Source organism: Ambystoma mexicanum, chromosome 1p (assembly GCF_040938575.1).
Source record: "Ambystoma mexicanum isolate Mex_15411 chromosome 1p, UKY_AmexF1_1, whole genome shotgun sequence".
NCBI lineage: Eukaryota > Metazoa > Chordata > Amphibia > Caudata > Ambystomatidae > Ambystoma > Ambystoma mexicanum.
This window is the reverse complement of record NC_090921.1, coordinates 1,391,015,647-1,391,040,973: the sequence shown is the minus strand read 5'-3', so window position 1 is coordinate 1,391,040,973 and position 25,327 is coordinate 1,391,015,647. Positions and strand designations below refer to the sequence as shown.

General features: G+C 46.8%; 1 protein-coding gene across 1 annotated transcript in view; it reads right to left on the bottom strand.

The window, feature by feature from the left end:
• The window catches only part of VPS35 (VPS35 retromer complex component), a 1,351,314-nt gene that overhangs the window by 165,114 nt on the left and 1,160,873 nt on the right, over positions 1 to 25,327 (bottom strand). The window contains exon 15 of the mRNA XM_069607068.1: positions 20,149 to 20,388. Coding sequence (XP_069463169.1) covers positions 20,149 to 20,388 — 240 coding nt within the window. The remainder of the gene's footprint in view (positions 1 to 20,148; positions 20,389 to 25,327) is intronic.

Below are 25,327 nucleotides of genomic sequence, written 5' to 3'. Positions count from 1 at the left end.
CTGATGGGAGAGTGAAGAATAGAGAAGGATGTACAGGCAGTGACAGAGGTGGAAGAAAACAAAGTTGGTGTTAGAAAGTCAAGGAGGAAAGAACTAGAACCAGTAGAGAAGAAAGGAGGTAAAGGGTAGAGAGGCAGAAGGAAGAAGCGACAAGGAGGAGGTGCTCAAGAACAGGGAGCCTGAAGGAAGGTGCGTGGCTCCTGTTAGAGAGAATTCTCCTATAAGGCTAATTTCCCAAACCTAGTGAGTCCCCCAGCAGCTTTGCTGGATTTTTTGGGGTTTGTTTTTTTCTCCTGCTAAGAGTGAGACTCTTTTACTCCCACTCTTCGGCATGATTTGAGGTATGTCTTTGACGTGTTATGTGCTTATGGGTTATGGGGTTCCCTTTTACTCCATAGGGTATCATCTGTTTTTCTGTATGTGTGGTACACAGCACCCTCAGTGCAGTACCACAGGGGTGTCACAGTGACCCCCAAACATAGACTCCATACCCTGGTGCTGACTACTGTCTCCCAGGGCATGTAAAGTCACCATGGCTTTACTAGTCCAAAATTGTGAACAGAACCAATACAAACCATCATATTGTGAAAGTACTGTTAAGGGGTAATTCGATTGCCCCTGGGTCTGTTTTCGAGGGGGCACTGTCCCGTCCCCCCTCGTCGAGTTTCTGGCTGGTGGCAGTGGTTACCACGCAAAATATTCCCCCGGAACATTCTCTATGGGATTTTCCTATTCATTTTAAATGCACCACTTTTTAGTGCAATGTTAAAGATACCGCTGGTTTATTTATTTAATATTAAATCATCGGTTGGGTCTTTTTGCCAGAACTCGATTCTTAAAAGGCGTTTGTGTCCGTCTCTGTAACTCCGACCAAGGTCGAGCCCTTTGTTCCACTATTTTGGCGGGCTTCTCCACAGAAGCCCTCCAAGTGGTGCCACTCTGTTTGGGTTCCACAGGAAGGGTGGAGGGGGGAATTGGCACTTTGGACTGCGTTGCCTTAGCAACCCAAGTCGCATTCTACTCTGATTGGCACTTCGCATGGGTGATTGACAGCTAGGCTGAAGAATGGGGGTTTTTCTTTTTTCTGCATAAAAGCATGGCCTTTGGGACTGGAACTTCAGAAGTCGCCACAGGACCTAAGAATCCAAAGAGGGACGAAGCTGAGCCATCTGCAACGACGACACCACCGGTGAAGCCCTGCTGCAGCTACCTCACCATTTTCCCACCAACAAGAGAAGATCTTCTGCTGGACGAGTCTTCTTCCTCTGAGCTGGTGGGACCAACCAGTTCACCCTTTTCGCCTTCCAAAGACGGCCCTTGGTCGAATCGCCCGTGCCAAGCACCCCGGCGGCCGGATAGCCAAGCTCCCCACTTTTGACCACAAATAAAAGGACCACACCTTTTAATCGGGAACTCCGCGGCTGGTTTCATCCCTGTGCAGTGCAACAACGCCTCCTCGACGAGATCCTCTCTTCCCCTGGTCGGAACATCGAACTGCAACCACTGCCAGGAACAACTGCCCCCGCTGGAGCTTCCTTTCTCTTTAAGGTACTGTGTCCTGCCTGGCCTCTCTTTCTACAGATTGCTAAAGGTGACCCTTAAATCCTTGGCTTCTATACTAGGTTGGCTCCAGACCTCTAACTATACCTTTTGAATCACCCCAACCTCTTTTGAACACTCTGCAAAGACTTTCAGTGCACTTTAAACCGTGTGATCCTGGGCACATTTCGCTTTGCTCCATTTAAAGTGGGCCTGGCATATGAACTTTGGCTCTACAGTATAACCTGCCTTTCTCCCCTTGCTGTGACCTCTTAAAAGTGTTGGGAACTGTTTTATTTTATGCTCTGCCTTTTCTCTCCCTTTTTAACCGAAACTATTGGAGTGCCATCTAGGTTAAGCGCTCACTTCTGTCTTAACAAATAGTTGTGCTTTAACCCTGACTTGTCTGATAGTTATCACGGGAGGTGTGTATACTTACCTGACTGTGTTTTAGATTACTTTTCATTGAGAGTGCTAGTGTATTATCTAAAGTGTGTTTTAAATAAATAACTATATACTTTTTATACAAAGCGCTGGTCAGTGTTTGTTTGCTCTACTGTGTTTTGACCCTATTGTGTATACTCTGCATACTGCCCTACTCTTCTTGAGAGAGGTCTGACTGCTCAGCCACAGCTACCAGGTAAATCTGGGTGGTGCAGACTGCTACCAATTGGGTTTACTGCTGCTCCTGTAGTCTTAATCTTTTTGCAGTGTTCCCCAAGGGAACTGCACAGGATTCTGCCTAACAGCTGCTCAACAGGTGGGGGAGCAACACCCAGGAAAACTCCAAAGAAAGTGAAGGGATTAAAGCCTGAGAACCCCAGGGTCTAACGCGAGCTTCAAGTGTAGAATGCCTAACTTTTCCAATGACTCAAGGTACTAAGGATGGTGGTGATGGGCTTTGTGAAAGCAGCAGAGTAGAGGAGCAAAATCCTAAAAAGTTCTATGAAAGCCAGACAAGTCTCACTTGGCTGATAAGTTCATGGCACTTAATACCCCAGAGAGTCAGTGACCTTTTATCTGCAAGGAACAAAGAGCCTAAGGTACAGAGGAAAGGACTAAGGACCACAGACCTACGGAAAGCCTCACTAGATTTTCTGTTAGTTGAATAGTCCCAAGACTTGCCCTCAGTTATTAATCAACTTTTCTTCTGTTATGACAAAATCCCTTTTGAATCGTATCTTATTTTCAAGTTGTCATTCCTGTTTTGGTCTGACTTCTTGGGGAGGATGCTAAAAATAAAGGAGACACCTGTGGGACTGTAACATGCCACACAAGAGGATTGAAACAAACAACATACAGGCTATATTGCAAGGTACTGGAGCAAATGCACACGGTCATCCTAGGATGTGAACAAGTTGCAGGCAGGCGACATCAGGAAGTAGAGAAAAGGCAAGCACTAGTCTTGGTGTGTAGTAAAATTTGAGGTGAATCCACATTAGGCATTGACGCAACAGACACACAGGTAGGGACACGTTATATTTTGGGGGCATAACACACTGGCTTCACTGGTTATCGAGAGAGAATTAAAATCACACAAGGTGATGTTTTACTCTTTATGTTGTGTTGCAACATGGAATCACTATAGTGAGGAGATTGTCCTGTTTGTAGAGCCCATCTGGATGCTGCATTATTACTACCATCAGATACAAGTGAACGGGTCAGTAGAACAAGCATGCCCCCCTTATCGCTCATTGTCAGATCACAGAATATACAAGTACCACACTTTAATTGTTTTAATACTTTTCTTTTACGATTTGGAACACACATACATAATTACTGGTTGTGTATAACGCAGAACACTAGACACTAGATTGTACAAATAAAGCAATATAGATTGCAAAACATACATCAGCAAGTTAGATTCCTTGCACAAAAGTACATAAAGTCAACATAGTACAAATTCTACTGTCGATGTCAAACACGACAGGGGTCATATCACGTAAACAGATGCAATGTGTACATAAATGAACAACAATTATATGCAGTGAAACCATTAGTAGCACTGTAATTCAAGAATTAATGTCTACACCACAGAGTTTCAGCCTTTTGTAGGGGCTATAATATAGCCATGTTTTTGAAAGGGCCTTCGTCAGGACAAGGGAGACTGTGACGTCTAGGTGTTCAGTGGATGCTGTGAAAAATGAATGAAGCACAATGAGGCGGTGCTATTGGGCATTATTTGCGAAAAGGGTGATTGAATCACCATGTTAAACAGAGGGGGGTCTGGGAAACTCTCTACCAACACGAAAACAGCCCATTGACTTGTTCTTGGGTGGATGGCCCCTGGGAGAGTCTCAGCCAAGTCTTTAGCTCACTGTTCTTTTCACAGAGAAGAAATTTCCACGCACGTCTTTGTCCTACCCAGGGGCAGTCCAGCATCGAAATGCTAGGCAATTCTCCTCTGAACAAGAGTACCACAGCAACCCCATACACGTGTTTCAGCCTAGTTGGGCATCATCAGTGGGGTGAAGCTGTGCCTCTCTAAGAGCAGTGAGCAAGGGGCCCACGTCTGGATTCCCCTGGTAATTTAGGGTAAGACCCAAAGTTACTTGGTATGCAAAACAGAAGGGAGTCTGGGAAACTTTGGGTCTCGCCCTAAGTTACATGGGGAATCCAGACATGGACACCTTGCTCACTGCTCTTAGAGAGGCACAGCTTCACCCCACTGATGATGCCCAACTAGGCTGAAAGACGTGTATAGGGTTGCTGTGGTCCTCTTGTTCAGAGGAGAATTACCTAGAATTTCGGTGCTGGACTGCCCTTGAGCAGGACAAAGACTGATATGCAGGGACATGTCTTCCCTGTGAAAAGAACAGGGAGCTAAAGACTTGGTTGAGACTCTCCCAGGGGCCACCCACCCAAGAACAAGTCAATGGGCTGTGTTCGTGCTGGTAGAGAGTTTCCCAGACCCACCTCTGTTTTGAATCACCATGTTGTTTACAAAGTGTCTAAAGACCGATGGACTCGGCTTACCGTGTGGAGAGGCATTGAGGCAACAGGAGGATGAGTATGTGTCCGGAGAGATGCAGTGTCTCTTGGTGTGAGTTTGCTGGGTGCCTATTTAATAAAAAGGACAGGGCTTAGTGTATCCCTTAATCTACCACACGGACTACTCTGTTGTGAATACAGTAAAGCGCTTACCTGGCTCTCAGGTAGCGTTGGTGTGCCAAGGAATCAAGTAGCGTGACCTTATGGGCAGACCTGCAAGAATGCGCATAGTTAAAAGCTCCTGTGGGCTTGTACTTACGGTAACCGCTGTACTGGATGTTAATTTATCAGTAACTTCATCACGCGGTAGGCTGAAGTTAGTAGAGCCCGATCTGGGAGCGGGCATGAGCTACGCATGATGGCGTGTGCTCATGGACATGTCCTGCAGGGGCTAGAGCAAACAACACTGGAACATAGTGTGCTCCGTGTAGTCTAGCAGATCAGGTAACAGGCAATGCAGCCGGTGTTGTGGCGAAGCGGATGCCGTTGCTATGGTCACCGCTCTAAGTAGCGGTGGCCATTTTGGAAATGTCTACATGGCAGTCACCCAACTAGAGGGAGTAACTGCTCACTGAATTGTAATATTTAAGTGCCAGTCAATTATGCACTAACCCAGCCTCTGCATTTACAAAACCATGGTGTCAATTACATATGTTTATACCGTTACCATGGTATGGACCGGTGAGTCTCGTGTGATCTTACTGGTGGATGTACATCACCTACAGAGTGTGGACACAATACGGGCATGTGGCAGACACAGGCCTGTGTGGGGTAGAGATGCGGGGGACCAGCAACACCAGGACTGCATGGGTGCGCTCGAAGCGGTCTAGTTTAGTGGAAGACCGTGATGCGTACGGGATCTCGCGCCACCTGGTGTTTGATATGAACACTGGAGATTGGATGGCGTGCAACATACATGTATGGTGTGAAGTTTGATGCATATTACAGATGCAACATCACAAATCTCATAAGAAAGATTTCCACTCCACAGATATATTTAATCCAAGTTTCACAGTGTTTAACTTATGGACCCATTTTTGTTCTAATTGGGTCGATGTTTTGTTCAAATCACCCCCTCTCACAGTTCGTGTCATTTTCTGTAAAATGAATGATCTGAGATCTGTCTCTTTGTGGTCTTTTAGAGTGAAGTGGTCAACCAGTGGTTTATCAGGGACCTTATTTCTGATGCAGGACCGATGCTCAGAGATTCCCATTTTGATTGGTCTAATTGTCTTGCCAACATACAGCAGGCCACACGGGCATTCAATAATGTAGATCATACCTTTGGTATTGCAACTGGTGTGTTCTCTCAAAGTTCACTTGACATTTTTGTATTCAAAGATTTTTCTCTTAATTGTTAGGGCGCATGCTACACATTGTCCACATTTGTAGTGTCCTGCGATCGGGGGAAGATTCCACAGAGTGTTAGTACGTCCAGGCGGCTCAAGGAATGTATGAACCAAAGATTCTCTCAGAATCTTATTTTTCTTGAAGGCAAAACAGGGAATTTTGTTCAGTGACCCCCTGTGTTTCACGAGGTGCCAGTTTTTCTTGATGGTCTTCTGTATCAGATCACTTAGAGGACACTACGTGGTAACACATAATATACAGTCAAGCTCTTTTTTTCGGCCTGATTTCTAGGCATACATCTCTGGGGGTATGAGCTGCTCTTTCCTTGGTGTCTCCGATAGCTTTATGGGGATATCCTCTTTGAGTTAATCTTGTCTGCAAGTCTCCGGCATGTTTCTTAAGTTTCTATGGCTCTGTACAGTTCCTCCGGATTCACAAAAATTGGCCGTACGGAAGATTGTATTTGAGGCCATGTGGATGGTTACTTTGAAAGTGCAACAAACTGTTACGGTCCGTGGGCTTCTGGCACAATTCTGTCTTCAAACGGTCTCCTGTTCGATAGATATGGAGATCTAAAAAATCAATATTGTGATGGTCCCATTGAATGGTAAACTTGATGTGGGGGCTACGTTGGTTAATCCAATTGTGGAAACAAAGTAGTTCACTCAATGTTCCGTTCCAGATAAGAATCACGTCGTCTATATAACGCTTCCAAATCCCAATGTGTGATTGGAAAGGGTTCTCATTAGAAAAGATGTTGTCCATTTCGTATTGTGCCATAAAAAGATTGGTGATGTCAGGGGCGAAGATGGCCCCCATACTCATCCCCTTTGTTTGTTTGTAAATTTGGCTACCAAACAGGAAGAAGTTTTCTGTCATGCCTAGTCTAGTGCATTCCAGGATAAACTCAGTGGGAGTGGAGTCAGTGTCGTTTCTCTGGTTAAGAACTTTTCGAATTGCCTCCAGGCCTGTAACGCTCACCTGATTCCCGTAGAGGCGCCGGTCTTGACTGGGCGTATACCGTATCTTCAAAGGTGATGTGTAACACACGGCTGGCTCTTTGGGCTGGACCTCTGTGCACTGTATGTCTGACTCGAAGGGTAAGATGTCTGCAGATAGAAAATATGGGATTAATGAACTGGGTTATTGAATGTCTCCCTCTTCTTCCCTTTCTCTTCTCCTGTAGAACCCCGAAGGTTAACGCTCTCACCTTAGGTAAGTGAACGCCGTGCTCTCCATCTGCCTCGGGGCAGGGTGCTGTAACCAGTTTCTTCACTGGATAAGGGGAGCAGGCCTCTTGACTTCAGAGGACTGCTGTCCATCGTTTACTGCACGAACGGTAAGTTTCGAGTAATTCTAATGTCTTTAAAGTCTTTAGTAATGATGTCTCTTGTTTTGCAGGGTTCCGACGATGGTGGATGACGGGCTGAAGTGAGTTGAAGATGGAGCCCGTGTGATGAATAGAAGCGCCTGGAAGCACGTAAGTAAGCGCTTGTTGCCTGCTTCACGATGCGCTCTAACTGTCGATTTATTTTGCAGGTACAAGTTCGGAGCGGCTGCAGGGTGCCGGAATACCCACTGGGTTAGATGTGGAAAGGAGTAATGGCACGTGAGTATTAAAGTTCCCCAATGTCTTTAAACGCACCTTGTTTTGTCTTTCAGATGCGGGATGCAGCGCCGAAGGCCTCCGGAGCGTGCGAAGAGTTGGTAAGCTTTTGTCTTTCAGATGCCGGAATGCAGTGTGAAGACCTCCGGAGCGCACGAAGAGTAGGTAAGCCTTTGTCTTTCAGATGTCGGAATGCAGCGCGAGGCGTTGGTGACAGCCGATGGTCCAGGTAAGTGAAGAGCTGTCACTGAAGACCGTAATGCTAACCTGTTCTTTCTTGTCTGTATAGGTGTTGCTGAAGACTGGATTCAGGATGGTAAGCCTTTTTCCTTAGGCCCAGGATCAGATGCAGAAGACACGATGAGCGTTCTGCTGCAGAGGATGCAGAATAACGCAAAGCAAGATTCATCCATCGGGTGTGGTTTAAATAGCCTCCTGTAGTGCTTAGGTGTCTCCTTCCACAGCCACGCCTAGGTAAGAAAAGAGTTCCTGCTTTCCAGAAGAGTTCCAGTGTTCTGAACCTAGGGAGTGGCTCCTGCCCCACCCAACAGGAAAAGTAGTTCCAAACAGAAGAGGATCAGAGGCTCAACTGGCAGGCAAGTAAGCAGCATGGTCTGCTGCAGGTACGTCCACCCAAGCATTATGAGCCCGGCGCTTCCAGCACTGGGCATATTTATGAGCCTGGTGCCACTGGCGCCAGGACTGGGTCCAAAAGGTCCCAATTGGGACTGGTTGGCACTCGGAACCTGGGTTATGGATCTGCTTCCAAGGGAGTTGGGAAAACCCTGACCTTTTGGAAGCAGAGATCATGACAGTACCCCCCCTCAAGGCCCCTCCCAAACCGGGCTTCTCCGGGGGTTTTGGCTTGTCAGGAAATGTTCGGTGAAATCTTTTGATTAGGCGAGGAGCATGGACATATTCAGCAGGTTCCCAGGATCTCTCTTGGGGGCCGTAGCCTTTCCAGTCAATTAGGTAAAATAGTTTAGATTTGGAGATCTTGGAGTCCAGAATGCTTTTGACTTCAAACTCGAGTTCTCCATCAACTAGGATAGGTTTTGGAGATTTAGTTAGTCGGGTTTGAGGTTGCACGGGTTTTAATAGAGAGACGTGGAAGACCGGATGTATCTTCATGTGCGGGGGCAAGTCCAACTTGACCGCTACTGGGTTTACTATGGTAGTGATGGAATAGGGACCAAGGTATCTTGGGTTGAATGTGCGTGGCCCTTTTAGAGGTAGATATTTTGTGGATAACCAGACTTGATCCCCTACTTGATATTGAGGGGCTTCCTTCCGATGTTGATCTGCTCCTTTCTTGTATTGTTCTTTAGCCCATTGAAGGTGAGAAACAGCTTCCTTAAAGGCTTGGGTGATTGTAGAATGCAGGTAGTCTACTGCTGGTGTTTCAAGATCTTGGAGGGGATCCAACTCTGAGGTTCGAGGGTGACTGCCGTACAAAAGAAAAAACGGGGTTTTCCCAGTTCCCGAATGGGCAGAGTTATTGTAGGCATATTCGGCTATCCAAAAGATGTCTTTCCAAGTTTTTTCAGTTTGTTGCAGCATGCAGCGTAAATACTGTTCCAGAGTTTGATTGGTCCTCTCGGTTTGTCCGTCGGTCTGAGGGTGGTGACTGGTCGATAGTCTCACATCAATTTGAGCCGACCGACAGAACTTCGCCAAAAATGAGAAATAAATTGACTACCTCGATCCGAAATTAGAACCGAAGGAAAACCGTGCAGTCGGACGATGTTTTCGAGAAATTCTTGGGCCAGAGTTGCTGCTGTTGGCAAGCCTTTGAGCGGAATGAAATGCGCCATCTTGGAGAATAAGTCCACGATTACTAGAATCTTATTGTATCCGGAGCATGGCGGTAGATCGGTGATGAAGTCCATAGAAAGCGTATGCCATGGGCGAGGTGGGATGTCAATAGGGCGTAAGAGGCCTGCTGGTCTTTCCTTTTGACTCTTGTTTTGGGCGCATACTCCACAGGACATTATAAAGTCTCTGATATCTTTTTTCCAAGACGGCCACCAGAAGTGGCGCTTGATCTTTTCTGAGGTCTTGGCTATACCGGGATGTCCTTCCATTAAAGAATCGTGATAACAAGAGATTACTTTTTTCTGTAAATCTGTGCTGGGTAGGTATAATCGTTCTTGGAAATACAATAAGTTGTCCTTTGCTGCAAAGTCCTTTCCCTGCAGATGCCAATTCTGTATGTCTGCTGGAGTTACAAGTTGCCTGGCTTTATCCTTAACTTCCTCTATGGATTGTGTGGTGATTACACCCAGAATTCTTTGTTCGGGAATGATTGGTACAGGTTTAGGGTTGATCAAGTGTTCTTCCACTCCCATCCGAGAAAGGGCATCAGCTTTACCGTTTTTTGTACCAGGTCGATAGGTAATTATGAAGTCAAACTCGGCAAAGAATAATGCCCAACGGAGTTGTCTAGAGGATTGGGCTTTTGCGGTTTTCAAATATTGCAGGTTTCGGTGATCCGTAATCACAGTAACGGTGTGTCGGGCCCCCAGCAGATAATGCCGCCAAGCCTTAAAGGCAGACTTGATAGCCAGAAGTTCCTTGTCAGTAATCGTGTAATTGATTTCAGGAGGCGAGAATTTGCGGGACCAAAATGCCACGGGATGCAACTGATTGGTTACCGGGTCCTTTTGTGATAGAACTGCCCCCCTGGCAAGGCTTGAAGCATCAGTTTCCACGATGTAGGGGAGTTCGGGGCGAGGGTGTTTTAAGATTGGTGCAGAGATAAATTTAGTCTTCAAATCCTGGAAAGCTTGTTCCGCCTCGGTAGACCATTCAAAACGTTTGTTTTTCTTTAACAAGGCAGTGATGGGCTGGACTATTCGAGAGAATTCGGGGATAAACCTGCGGTAAAAGTTAGCGAAGCCTAACATGCTTTGCACACCTTTTACGGAGGATGGTGATGGCCATTTGAGAACTGCATCGACCTTCTTTGAATCCATACACACTCCGCCAGGTGATAATATGAATCCCAAGAATTCAACTTCAGTCACGTTGAAAACACATTTTTCCAACTTAGCAAAAAGTTTGTGTTGACGCAATCTTTCGAGGACCATTTTCACGTGTTTCCGATGTTCAGATTCCGATGAAGAATAAACGAGGATGTCGTCAATGTAAACAACAACACACACATCTATGAGCTCTCTGAGGACATCGTTCATAAAATATTGAAAGGCGGCCGGGGCATTGCAAAGTCCGAAGGGCATGACCTGATATTCAAATAGCCCATACTTGGTGCGGAAGGCCGTCTTCCATTCATCGCCCTCTTTTACTCGTACCAAGTGGTAAGCTCCTCTAAGATCCAGCTTTGTATATATGCATGCTTTTCTGACTTGGTCCAGGAGTTCAGGGATCAAAGGTAACGGATATCTATTCTTAACGGTGATCTGGTTCAGGGAGCGATAATCTATACAAGTTCTAAGGTCTCCTCCCTTTTTTGGAACGAAGAACAAAGCTGAAGAAGCAGGGGACTTGGAAGGACGAATAAACCCATTTGCCAGGTATTGATCCAGGTATTGTCGAAGGTGAAGGTTCTCAGGCTCGGTGAGGGCATACATTCTACTACAAGGAGGAGTAGATCCAGGTATCAGGTCTATCTGGCAGTCATAAGACCTATGAGGAGGTAGAGAGTTAGCCTGATCCTTCCGGAAAACATCTTGGTATTCTAGGTATTCGGGAGGTAACTGGGGAGTCTCTGAAGAAATTGCTGCCAGTGCAACACCAGGTGGAGGGTGACAAGTAGAGACACATTCTGGAAACTGGACCGTTCTTGCTCGCCAATCGATCAGAGGATTGTGTTTCTCTAACCAAGGTATTCCTAGAATAATCTGAAACTGAGGGGCCTTGATCACATCGAACACGATCTTCTCATGGTGTCCATCTTGACTTACTAGCGTCACTTCTTGAGTGGTATGCGTTACTGGCCCGGAGGCTATCTCCGTACCATCCACCGTAGTAATGACGTCCTTTACAGCCTTGGGACAAAGAGTTAGATTCATCCTCAAAACCATTTCATGATCCACATAATTGCCGATGGCACCGCTGTCGACGTAAGCTTCAATTGCATGTAATCGATCCGGATTATCAGGGCTAATGAGGACCATAGGTATCACGAAATGCGAGGTCACGGAACTGGTTTTCACGCTCGGCAAGAGGACCTCTATTCTTGTCGGGCGAGGTCGTTTCCCTGCTCAGAGTTTGTAACTTTGGTAACTGCAGCTCCGACTGCCTTCTTGGCAGGTTTCACCGGACAGTCTCGAAGAAAGTGCCCTGAGTTTCCGCAATAGAGGCATAATTGCAAATGTTTTCTCCTTTCCCGCTCCTTTTGTGTTAGAGGACCTTTCAGACCCCCTATTTGCATGGGTTCCCCGGAGTCTACTCCTTTGGAAGGAGTTGGCGGTTTGGAAAATACTCGAGCCTCAAACTTGGAACGATCGGCCTTCCTGTTCTGCAGTCTGTGATCTATTTGAACGACTAAGTCTATATAGTCCGAACAATCTTGTGGGGGATTCACTACTTGGGCTAACACATCTTTGAGCTCTCCACGTAGACCTCTATAAAACAGCGTAATCCTTTTGTCCTCAGGCCATTGAGTTTCCACTATCAGTCTGTTGAAAGACGCAATATAAGCCAAAAGGTCTTGATTACCTTGTCGCAACGAAAGAAGCTCATTGTCCAAGGCCTGCCCCTGTGAATGTCTTGCGAACAGTTTTTCCATACTGAGCTGAAAAGCTTGAAAATCATGGAGGACCGGATCATCTTGATTTACTAGAGGGATCGACCAGTCTGCCGCATTGCCACTAAGGTACGAAAGCACGAAAGCTACTTTAGCTTGATCAGTTGGAAAGGCTGCTGGCCGGCATAAGAAATGCAACCGGCACTGATTGATAAATACTGCAAACCTCTTTGGGTCACCAGCAAATCGTTCGGGCGGAACAGAGGTACATTCCCAGGTAGGTTGATCTGCACTGGATTCATAGAGGATGTAGAAGGAAGATTTCCCCCAGATGCGGGTAACGGGGTCTGTCCGGCTTGTGACTGTAGCAATTGTCTAGCGAGATCATCTGTTCGCTCCTTGGAAATAATCAGTTCCCTTCTTAGAGCGTTCGTTTCCTGACGGGCTGCATGCACTTCTGCCCTTAGTTCCCCAAGTAACTGGGCTAGTTGGTCGGTATCCGAGGTTTCCATAGCGCCTGGACGGGAGTTTTGTGGTAGGCTTTGCGTTCTGTAACGCTCACCTGATTCCCGTAGAGGCGCCGGTCTTGACTGGGCGTATACCGTATCTTCAAAGGTGATGTGTAACACACGGCTGGCTCTTTGGGCTGGACCTCTGTGCACTGTATGTCTGACTCGAAGGGTAAGATGTCTGCAGATAGAAAATATGGGATTAATGAACTGGGTTATTGAATGTCTCTCTCTTCTTCCCTTTCTCTTCTCCTGTAGAACCCCGAAGGTTAACGCTCTCACCTTAGGTAAGTGAACGCCGTGCTCTCCATCTGCCTCGGGGCAGGGTGCTGTAACCAGTTTCTTCACTGGATAAGGGGAGCAGGCCTCTTGACTTCAGAGGACTGCTGTCCATCGTTTACTGCACGAACGGTAAGTTTCGAGTAATTCTAATGTCTTTAAAGTCTTTAGTAATGATGTCTCTTGTTTTGCAGGGTTCCGGCGATGGTGGATGACGGGCTGAAGTGAGTTGAAGATGGAGCCCGTGTGATGAATAGAAGCGCCTGGAAGCACGTAAGTAAGCGCTTGTTGCCTGCTTCACTATGCGCTCTAACTGTCGTTTTATTTTGCAGGTACAAGTTCGGAGCGGCTGCAGGGTGCCGGAATACCCACTGGGTTAGATGTGGAAAGAAGTAATGGCACTTGAGTATTAAAGTTCCCCAATGTCTTTAAACGCACCTTGTTTTGTCTTTCAGATGCGGGATGCATCGCCGAAGGCCTCCGGAGCGTGCGAAGAGTAGGTAAGCCTTTGTCTTTCAGATGTCGGAATGCAGCGCGAGGCGTTGGTGACAGCCGATGGACCAGGTAAGTGAAGAGCTGTCACTGAAGACCGTAATGCTTACCTGTTCTTTCTTGTCTTTATAGGTGTTGCTGAAGACTGGATTCAGGATGGTAAGCCTTTTTCCTTAGGCCCAGGATCAGATGCAGAAGACACGATGAGCGTTCTGCTGCAGAGGATGCAGAATAACGCAAAGCAAGATTCATCCATCGGGTGTGGTTTAAATAGCCTCCTGTAGTGCTTAGGTGTCTCCTTCCACAGCCACGCCTAGGTAAGAAAAGAGTTCCTGCTTTCCAGAAGAGTTCCAGTGTTCTGAACCTAGGGAGTGGCTCCTGCCCCACCCAACAGGAAAAGTAGTTCCAAACAGAAGAGGATCAGAGGCTCAACTGGCAGGCAAGTAAGCAGCATGGTCTGCTGCAGGTAAGTCCACCCAAGCATTATGAGCCCGGCGCTTCCAGCGCTGGGACTGGGCATATTTATGAGCCTGGTGCCACTGGCGCCAGGACTGGGTCCAAAAGGTCCCAATTGGGACTGGTTGGCACTCGGAACCTGGGTTATGGATCTGCTTCCAAGGGAGTTGGGAAAACCCTGACCTTTTGGAAGCAGAGATCATGACAAGGCCTTCTCCTTGTGGAATCGACATGTAGAGTGCCTCGACGTCCATGGTGACAAGTAGACTATCAAGTCTTAGTTCAACGTTGTTGAGTATGATGATGGTACTGGTCGTGTCCTTCAAGTATGATGGCATCCGACAACAAAGGATTTCAGAAAGAAATCTGTGTATACTGATAGTGGTTCGAGCAGCGAGTCACAGGCAGAGACGATGGGTCTCCCTCGGGGCTTCTTAGCGTCCTTATGTATTTTGGGTAGGATATAGAAAGCTGGTATGCGGTGCGTGCTTTGTTCAAAAACTTTTTCTTGTCCTCGCAGATCCACCCTTCTTCGAAGGCATGTTGGGTCAGGCTTTTGATCTCATCCTGTAAATCCTTGGTTGGGTCATGGTTAAGTGGCCTGTAGTCACGTTGGTCGCCGAGTAGAGGTAGGCATTCAGCATCACAGTTGGTAGTGTTCATAACGACTATGCCGCCGCCTTTGTCATGCAGGTTTGTTGGTAATAGATTTGTCATTTTGTAGGCTCTTGAGAGCATTCCTTTCCTCTTGGTCCAAGTTATCCTGATAATAATTCTCTTTGGAAAAACCGGCCATGACCGTCTTGGGACAATCTTTTCAAAAGCTTCAATCTCGCACACGAGATAGTGTGCGGGAGTGGAAAAAAGGAAGGATTCTGTTTAAATCCAGTGATGTTGTCTCGTTTAGTTGGTCTTTCTTCGCTTGTTAGCCCTTCCACATTTGCAGGTAAGTGAATTTCAAAGAAATACTTTAGACCGATGTTCCTAAAGAACACTCCGAGTTCCAATTCAGTTTCAAAAGGTCGAGCCTTATTAGCTGGCACAAAAGATAGTCCTTTCTCTAGCATCCTTAATTCGGCTGGTGATATCAAACGTTTCGATAGGTTGAAGACTGGTATCCGGTTGGGGGTGCCTGGTTCTGGTGTCATTGGCATGTGCGCATTTGTTGCCCTGCTGGTGTGGGTCTCCTCCTGGGTCTCCCCCTCTGTGAAAAAAAGCGGGCTGCAGTGGTTTTAATGGCCCTGATGGTCCTGCTAGACTTGGATCACTTCCACTCGCACTTGACGAGGTTCCGGAGAAGGTTACTCCCCTATTTCTGCGGTTGTATCCTTGCCCTTTTTGTATATCTGTGTAATAAGTACTTCGTAAGCATGGATATGTTTTTCCTCCGAGTAGTTCTGCAGGTCTTTCTTAAATTTCACTACTTTTCTGTCAATGGTGATGTTTTTGAATTTGTCAATTTAAACTTTGAGCTGCTCCATCGAAAGACAAATTGGAGAAGCTCGAAGTTGAAATTGACAAATTCAAAAACATCACAATTGACAGAAAAGTAGTGAAATTTTAAAAAAGTAGTGAAATTTTAAAAAGACCTGCAGAACTACTCGGAGGAAAAAACATATCCATGTCTGTCTTGATCGTCTGCACAGACACATTCACGGTCTTGCCAAAAGGTTTGCCCCCATCAAAGGGCATGTCCACTGCTTTGGACTGGATATCCTTTCTGAAGTTGGTGGCCTTCAGCCATCCCTGCCCTCAGAGAGACACCCTGTTGCCCATCTGGCAGAACCCAGAATCACGATGTCCAAGGCAACCGTGATGACGTGGTCCGACGGCACCTCACCGTTCTGGAACAGGGCAAGTCCAAAATAGGTCCCAGCTTATACCACAGATCCCTGCCGTAGTGATAAGATGGCCAGGGCATGTGCGGCTTTGATGGTGGGGGCTGCGGTATAAATGATGCGCTTGCCCATCGCACCCATTTTCTTGCCCTCCTGGTCAGGGGGCACCATGGCCGAAGACAATGGATTTGCTGAGCGCTTCCTGCAGGCGGCAAAGATTATGGAGTCAGGAAAAGCCTGTGACCTGAAGCACCTGGGGCAGAGTCAGGAACCCTGTACCCTTCTTTTCCAGCCTATCCCGCTTGGGAGGTGCGGTACTCAGTGTCTTCATTATGGCCAAACCGTCCTCCTAGACATCATCCAGCAGAGGGATGGACTTCCGCCATTGACATCATGGCGTGAAAGGAGCCAGCCTCATCCGGTGGCGAAGCCCTGGCGGACTCTTCAGCACACAACGGCTTTCCATCTGATGGCACATAGTCCTCGAAGTGTCCGTGTGGGGGGGGGGGCTCCTCCACCACAGTGAAGAGAGGTCCAACTATTCCCCCTGTCCCGAGAGACATATCAACCGGACGAAGAACCAAAGACAATATGGACACTGATTGCAAGAGCTCACTCCAACCACCATCATGAGAAGTATCCTCTCAGTCGTCCCTACAACCCCGTAGCAGTACGAACACTACCCAGGGATGAAGATGCGCAAGACAGAGCCAAAGACAGCTATATGGACGGAATAGACTCAAAGCGCTGAGAAACCATGCCTCAAGTCGTTAAGAGACTACACAACCTAGCAGCGTCAGACATGAAGCACAGGTGCCATCCGCACATTCGGGACACTCACACACACCCAAATACACAAAGAACACAAATGCGTACAGTTCTATGAGATAGAGGACGGTGACATATACATACTGTCTACACGTTTATTATTTTGCCCCTAGTTTATCGCAGCAACACAAACGCCAGAAGCAAGATCATCATGTTCACATGCTTGCAGATGCTGACATGTAAATAACCCCATGGAATGGCAGGAGAACCCATGGGACCTGACAGAGCCATGATGCACTAACCTACGGATGCTATATGGAAGACACACACACAGGGAAAACCAGGCAATGGCTTAAGAAATCATAGTAGGCCATAATCGTCTCAGAGAACCTGAAGCCAGCTGAGTGCTCTGCAAGCAGAAGTACTGCGGTGTGGAACGAGGCCACTGATAAGGTTGCACTGTTGCAAAGTGACATTCTTCCCCCTGAACTGAAGTAACACCGGCAGTAGAGAAGCATAATTCTTCTTAAATTCAGAATAATTCAGAACCCCAAGACTCACAAACAAGGTCTCTGGGCACATGACTCAGCCGAGCTGAGTGAGCCAAGACTTGGTGGCTGAGCAGTGCAACCGTCTCACAGACCAGACGGTGATCGCAACAAAATTGCTTCATATGAGCTATAGCTATGCGATGGGAAAGGAGCACTTGTACAGCAATAATGGGCTACACACGGTTACATCACAGACACATAGTTGCACACAGAACCGTGAACAGGTGCAGTCCGAGCTGGGGATTGATTTTGTCCCAGGCCTGGGGGCTCACGGCTCAGCCAATCACAGTTTATGACCCAATGGGTCCACATACTGTAATATTTAGTAAGTAACATTTTTCAAGATGGTCCAGGCCTGACATCTAACATGGCCATGCCCAAACCGCTAACCTCTACAGGGGCTGCTATAGGGGGACTACCACTCAGCAACCTATCCGGTTTTTGGAGAAGGGCCCACGGTGTGATTCACTGATGATGCAAAATGCAATCAAAACTGGCCTGCGGGCAAGAGTTCTTCAAGCTGTGCCTGGAACCGCCTCCGCGCATTTGATCCCTGTGGTTTGTCGGTGGTAATAAACCTCAGTTGAACTTGCTACTTGTTTTGATTGACTTGCGTTCCTTTTGGGATTCGGGAAGGAGTTAGGCCTTCCATGAGTTCTAGGTCCATGAACTCCTAGCAACCCGCCCTGCTTACCTGTGAGTTATCCCTAACAACAGGAGTCAAGGCCTGATGCAGAGGTGGTAGGGCTGTCATTGATGCCTCGGGCCAGTCGGGTCCTTCGACTTACACTTCGGCCTAGAAGGTCTCCTCCGTGGCCTTGAGGGATTGCGGGCCAGAGCAGGTGCAGCAGGCAGTCGTTGATGTATCTCCGATAGCAAGCATGTGCAGTGTCGTAAGTATGTCCAACGGCATGTCCCTAGGTGCCGGTTGAGGAGTGGGGGAACAGTCGGCAACAGCTTCTGGCTGACCCTTCTTGGACTAGATGGGGATACAGGTTCATCCTGTGGAGATCCCTCTATGGACACTGGCTCACCTCCCCCCTCGTGATCCGAGAAGCAGTCCTTGGGCAAGTTGTCCTCATCCGAGCTTGTGTAGATGTGCTCCTGCTCCCTTGATGCCTCCTTTGGCCCTGCTTCCCCTTGTCGGGGTTTCGGAGGGCATTAGTCGCTCCTTGTCCTTCACTGACTCCTTCCGGAGTGGGGTGACGAAAGGAACAGTCCCCATCACTGGTGTGCCAGCGGATGTCGTTGGCGTCGCTGCAGCCATATGCTGTGGTGGTAGGGTTACTCGTGGGGTTTCCGCATTTGTGACATTAGAGACCACCTTTGTCGTCAAGTCGCCTTTCGACAAAGTCATGGTGGCTGCTGACGAGGTGGATGCTGAAGATTTTGTCAACTGGCTTGTGACCGTTGACTAGGTCGTGTTCTTCGACAAAGTGGATGTCTTTGACGACAAAAAGGTCGTTGATGAAGTCATTTTCTTGGCGGCCAATGTTGTAGTCGGCGGGGAACATGCAGAGCCACCTGCGGACTTCTCGTTCACAGACTTATCCGAAAACGGTAGACAAAGCTTCGTAGGGGTTAAGGACTTCGTCTCGAAGGGAGTGCCCCCCACTGGTAGGCTCGTTGTGGATGTAGACAGCGACTGATTGTGTCCTTTCGTAATTGGGACCCGTGGCCGCAGCGAACCCAGTGGGAGCCATAGCATGAAGATTGCCTTTCTTTTGGACCCCCGTGGACAGGGCATTCTCAAAGGACCTCAACCTTTTCTTTGAGGAAGTTTGCACATGGGACCGGCGGGTTCTGGATGAGGCCTGACCGAGCCCGAAGGCGGCGTCTGAGGCCTTCCCCGATTTGAGTCATGTTGCCAACCTGCTGTACTGGTCCTTTTTCGTTTTCTTCGAAAATCCACGACAAATCTCACATCCGCCCTTCATTGTGGTCCGGATGCAAACATACAAACATTTGAGATGAAGGCAATACACACAGTTAAGATGCCGATCTTCCACATACACATTTCTCAGTCCACATTTCGTGCATTTCTTGAAGAGGCTCCTCTTCTCCTCAGACATGTTGGAAGGCGCGATGTAGGTCCAAGTCTAGGCCTCTCGAAACTTTGAAGAGAAGATCCGCAATGAAAGTTGATCTTTGCCGACAATGGGTCCCTGCTGCCCGCCTGTCGTTGACACTGGAACAGAATCAGTAAAAAACACAATGTTTTAATCGAAAAAACAAGAAGAGAGGACTCACAAACAGTGAAACGTGCAGTAAAAATATGAAGATGTACTCCAGGGGTGGAGCTTAGGGAGACGACTGTCATTGCATGGGGGCGGTATGACCCAAAATCAGTGATTGGTCTAGAGGAGAAATGCAGTTTTCAGGCTAGAGAGAAACTGCTTTTATTTTTTACTGATGATTGCCAGCCCGACGATGGGGAATATGCATGAGCGTGTGAATCCATGCCAGACCCTGTGATGGAGAATACTATTTATTATAAAAATGTGATCTACCTGTGGTGAGACCGTTGACATCCAACTGTACTGTCTCAACCTTCAAAGAACGCTCCTACCAACATGCCAATTTCCGCACCATGATTATGCTTAGGCATGCTGTGGCAATACTTCTGAATGCCATCCAGCACGAAGCAACTTCACTACACTGCAATGTCAGCCTGCAAGACACATCATATTGTTCTTAATGTTTAATGCTGCTCAGTGCAGGATTTTTGAAATCTGACTTGTTTCCCATGTAAGCGCCATCAACCTTGCTGTCTTCCCGCACCTAGCTATACAACACCCAATAACACCAAAATATAACACTAAGAACCAAAGCGCTGGTGTCTGAATGACTGTATTACATTACAATACAAGAGACATGAAAGAGCAAGGGCAATAAAACTTTAGATCGTGCCACAGCCAGCATGCATTTCAAAGCATCAATAGAAAAATGCAGGATTGGACGATTTCAAGCTCAGGTTACAAGCATTGATTTGAGAATAAATTACAAATACCACCAAATAGATTAAAGGAAGAACAAGACAATGCATAATGTTTGGTCTTACCTCCTCTCCATTCTTGTCTGTATTTCGCCCAGACCAAAAAAGATGAGCACAAGTACTAACAGCTCGACACTGGTCTGGCTTTTTAAGGAGCTTTGAAGCTGCCAGGGCACACTGTGTCCGCAAAGGTTCATGGTTCTCCTCGCTGAAGCACTTCATCCTCTCAAACGTGCCAATTATCAAGGTTATTGCCGCCAGCTGTGCCTTTGAGTCACTGATTTCATCTTCATACAGAGAAAAGGCCTGATGCAAAAAAATAGAAGCAGTAAAAAGCTAGAACGCATGTTGCTTTTAAAGAAGCTTTCATCTTTGTCAGGGAGTAACTGAAGTGGATTGTGTTGGGAACTTTCCTTCTCATTTTCCATATATTCTTCAAATTAATGATATTCATCAGTCTATAGATACTACCATTGAGAGATCAAAAGAGGCATTCGAATTCATGCAACTATTTTAATTTGTAAATTAAAATAAACAGCAGCATGTTATATGTGGAGTGAGAGTCATTCTACATCTAAAGTCCTTAAAAAGGGAATAGATTTGCTTTTATACTTAACAAGATAATATAGATGAATTGTCATATTCTATGTGGATATCAATGAAATGTTCTGCCCAACGTGGGAGCATCAAATGTACACGTTTACCCAACCTTGCACGTGTACTTGGAGAATAATCAAGAACAGTTTACACATGTTCAATCAAATACTTTAACATTTAAATATGGATGAAAGGTATTTATAAAGCACGAACCAATCCAAGAAGGAATAGAACACTGGATAAAAGGTAGATTCAACAAGGTGGATCTGGCCAGAATGCGGGAAGAACTTACAGCCTAACTGCTGCTTGACGGTACACAGTGCTATTTCAGTAATTCCTTGAACTGTTGGGTTTCCTGTGGTTTATTAAACTGCAGGAGCGATAGAGGCATGTGGATGTGTAACAGGACATATTTCCAAAGAGCTGGCAGAAAAACGACTGCTGCTTTTTTACATACTTTTGTTTCCTCTTTTGCAATGTTGCAGATACATGAGTTGCAATGGTCTCCCAAGATGATCAGTTTTTCGGCAAGGTATGGCGGCGCTAGAGACGCCACAGTTTTGTGATACAAGCATTCTTAAAGATGATCCAGACTGGAACTGGTACCCAATATAGCTCCAACAAGATGGGGGAGGAAGGGTTCCTATATTGTGATGTCAACAAATAGTGTGGCTGAAGCATGATGTGCTATTTTGAGTGTGCCAGTGATAACAGAGAGCAGCAGGCTCCCCTTTCCAAACATGATATCAGGACTTGTAGTCTTGAACGGAGAGGAAGGAAGACATTTGTTATTCTGAGCAGCCTTGTTAGTTGGCACTGGGCTGTGTGTGACACTTCCGCAATGTGATGTCTGAATGAAAGGCTGCAGTCACAGATGAACCCCAGTGATTTGACAGTCGGGGCTTATTCCGTCACAAGCCTCAAAATATTCATTTTGGCTAACCATGATTGGATGAATGTTTCACTGGCACGATTTCCAAACAGTATGAACTCTATTTTGATTAAGCTGAGATTTAATTAGGAGGTTGAACCGTGAAATAGCTTTGACCAATCTGGCCTTAAGGTATAGCTGGATGCCGTCTGTGAATTTCGTTACAGGGACGTCGGTGTCCGTTCCTTGTGACGGCATCATGAAGCAACACAGACAACAGATTCAAAGTTAAAACAAAATACTTTTATTAACTTAAAGATCAGGATGTTGTAAGGCCTAACTGCCCTGTGCTATTTTTCCCCACCTAAATAAACTAACGATAGTCTGAGTACGACTCAAAAGTCTGTGTGTCCAAAACCTATACTTGCCCTCACAACTAAAGTTAAACAATGTATAGAGATGTCAACAAGAAAATAAGCAGTGTTCCGAAATAACATTCTGCGCTTCTTCCAGCTCTTGTCTTTTATCTAGCTCCTCTTCCCAAAGTTCAAAGCGGTTCCACAAAGAGAACACAGTTTCAATAGGGCCTTGAGGTTCCCTTCCCCAAGGCAACAACAAAGTTCACAAGGTCTTAGGTTTCCCTTCCCCAAGACATCTGCTTGTCCAGCTTGCCAGCTCACACTTAGTTTTAGTCTCTTAATACTCAAAACCAGTTCCAGGTCAACTTCACACTCATTCTGATTCCTTAATAGGTTACACAGATTGCTCTCTTCTGCTTTCACTTCAGCAATCTTTCATACTTGTTTGTATGTTTCCTTGGTTTTCACAAACAGGGTAACCTCGGTCTAGGCGCAGTTGTCAGACCACACGGTCCACCCATTACAGGTCACACAACTGATAACCCTAGGCTTTCTTGCCCACACAGGTTTTTCTGTCACTGCCCCAGTGTCTTGGTTCACCTTCACTTTGGTTTCTCCTTGCCAGTCTCTTGGCGTTGCCACAATATGTTTCCATACAATTCACTCTGCAGTGTCTAATTTCCTTCACCACATTACTTTCACACTCTTCACTAATGTTCATTACTTGCTTTTCACTTCATTCCATAGAATTCGTTCATTGCCTTTCAGTATTCATTAAGTGTGCTTCACACATGCTTGCTTTACATTCATAGGCTTATCAAAGCTTACCTTTAGTTCAGTATTCAATAGTTCACAATTTACAAGGCGTTCTCTTATAGTTCAACTTGCTCATATAACCCCTGCTTTGGGTTTATTTTGGCATTCACATTAATTTTAGTTCACCCAGCAATTACATTTGCCCTATAGAAGCCCCAGGAGTGCCCCGGTATGAGTGTTCACTTTGGTTCACTCACTGGTCCCTGGCGACTCCTGCGAGCATTTTCTTACCTTGCTCTCTGCTCTGCGTCCACATCTGCAGCGTTGTGAGCAGCGCTTGCACTGTGAAAATTTCTGTGGATTGCCGGCAGCTCCGCTCGCCACTCACGGACATTGCTGGGCTCTCTTCCGTGCCCCAGAGCTCCGGCTGTGGGCACCCAATCAGGGAGTCTATAACAGCTGTGACGCTCTCTCAGCCCGCCCGGGCCTCAGCATCGCAGTCTCTCCTGGATATTTGCCAGTGTCGTGGCTTTGGGGCAAGACCCTCCTCAGCAGCCTCCTTCTCAACAGGGTTTCACTCCTCACAGGCCCAACACACCCGGCCCGACTTTTCTTCAGCTGGTCTCCCCTCTCCGATTGTCAGCTCCACCTTTTATGCATCTGCGACCACTTAACAGGTTGCAGGTGCGAATCCTTAAGCCCATTTACCTGACTATAGTTATGGTGTTCTCTTGACATGCCTGACCCTTACAACAGCCTTCAGACCTCTTCCTCGTCTCAGTATCAGAGTGGTGTGATGGCATGTTAGAGTGTACCACTCCTAGTCACATCATCTTCGTTTGAGTACTGGAGAGCTATGAATGAGGTGAAATGAAAGGAAGTCATTGGCAGCAGCCTATAAAGGCAGGGGGAGGGTATGGTTGGTTATCACAAGAAAAAGGGGGATACCATGTCTCGCCTGCAGACCTCTCCACAATACCCAAGGACCCTCCACCCAGGTGATTCTCCCTCGCATCTCCACCCCCAGGGTCAGGATCCAAAATGCAATAGCCTTTCCCTCATGGCCACCTGAGAAGAGGATCCAAGGGGAGTAGGTGTGAGAATGCTCTCAGACTTCTCACATCCTATAGTCGGCATGAAGAGATTGAGGATTTCAGGTGATAGGATGGTGCCATGGTACCGCAAGGCACATTGACTCAATGTCCCATCTGGATTTTCTGGTAAAGGGGAGTGTGAGGAGAAATGTGTAAACAATTGTGTCAAATATCACAGAGGGGTTGAGCAGAACACACAATACCTCTTTGTCCATGCTGTAGGGAGTAACCCGATTGAATGTCATGTTCTTCATAAGCTCACAATGTATTTACACTGAAATATCATGTACTTAATGTGAAATATAACATGACTGAACACTTTATTGAAAACAAAACTAGCTAATGCAAAGCAGCTTTGGTAGTTTTGATCCCAGAAGAAAGGGGAATATAATCCGCTGTGCAACTTGAATTTTAGTATCGTACATGGAAATAATGAACAGAATGTGTATTACAAATCATCTGATTGATTGAGTTAAATCTTTGTACCATGGCCTAGACTTCATTAGAGTTCCATTACCTGTAAAAATTATACAAAAATCCTTTTCGTTTTAAATGTAACCTCAAAACTGGCAACTTAGTTTGTATTCTAGATTGTTGCATGCTTTGTCAATCAGTAATGACAATGTCAAATAATTGGGCGTCTACACAGAACCTAACCTTGGCAGAGCAATGAAGCATCATGAAGAATGTATATGTTTCATTACTACCCCGGCGAGAGACAATCAGAATGCAACAAGCATTCTTATTGGCTCTCGCCAGGTCCCTACCCGGCCGGGAATCCCTCCGTCAGGATTCCACTGCCTTTGTCCCCGGCGGGGGGCTTGGCAGCCCCTCAGCCAATGAGGAGGCTCGAAGCAGGGTCATCCCCGCTTCGAGCCTCCCCGCGGCTGAGAGGCTGCCTTCGCCCTTTGCCGGGAACTCGGGTAAGTCTTTTTATTATTTTTCCCTTCCCTTCCCTCCCTCCCACCCGCCCCCCCCAATTTACCTTCTTGATCCTGCGATCCCGGCGGGGGACGAGGAAAGCCTCCAGCCATGTGGAGACTCTGAGCGGGCCATCCCTGCTCTGCGCCTCCACACAGCTCGGGGCTTCCCTCGTCCCCCGCCGGGGACGGAGGTACTTTTTATTTATTTATATCGCTTTTGGACCCTGAACTTGGGGGTGGATATACGAGGGAGGATCATCTGGATGGAGAAGACTTGGAAAGTGGGGATGAGGCGCCCTTAGGTGAGACATGGTATCCCCAATTTCCCCTTAATAATGAGTCGGTTGTCCCTCAAGCCTTTATAGGCTATTGTAAATCCTTTTGCTGTTTTCCCCTAAAACATTCCCCAAGAAACACCAGTTTGGTACTGGGCCGAGGAAGAGACCAACTAGAGAAACACATCCTCACTTTATAAACAAAAACATATACAGACATCAGTTGTGTACTGGGACGAGGAAGAGGCCAGCAAGAGTAATGCAGGACTCGCGTTTCACCAGTGAGCTGTCTAGTTCTTTTTGGACCAATAATGGTGGTGGTAAAATAAAAGCAGGAAGTACTGTGCAAATGGAGGGAACTGTGGAAGCA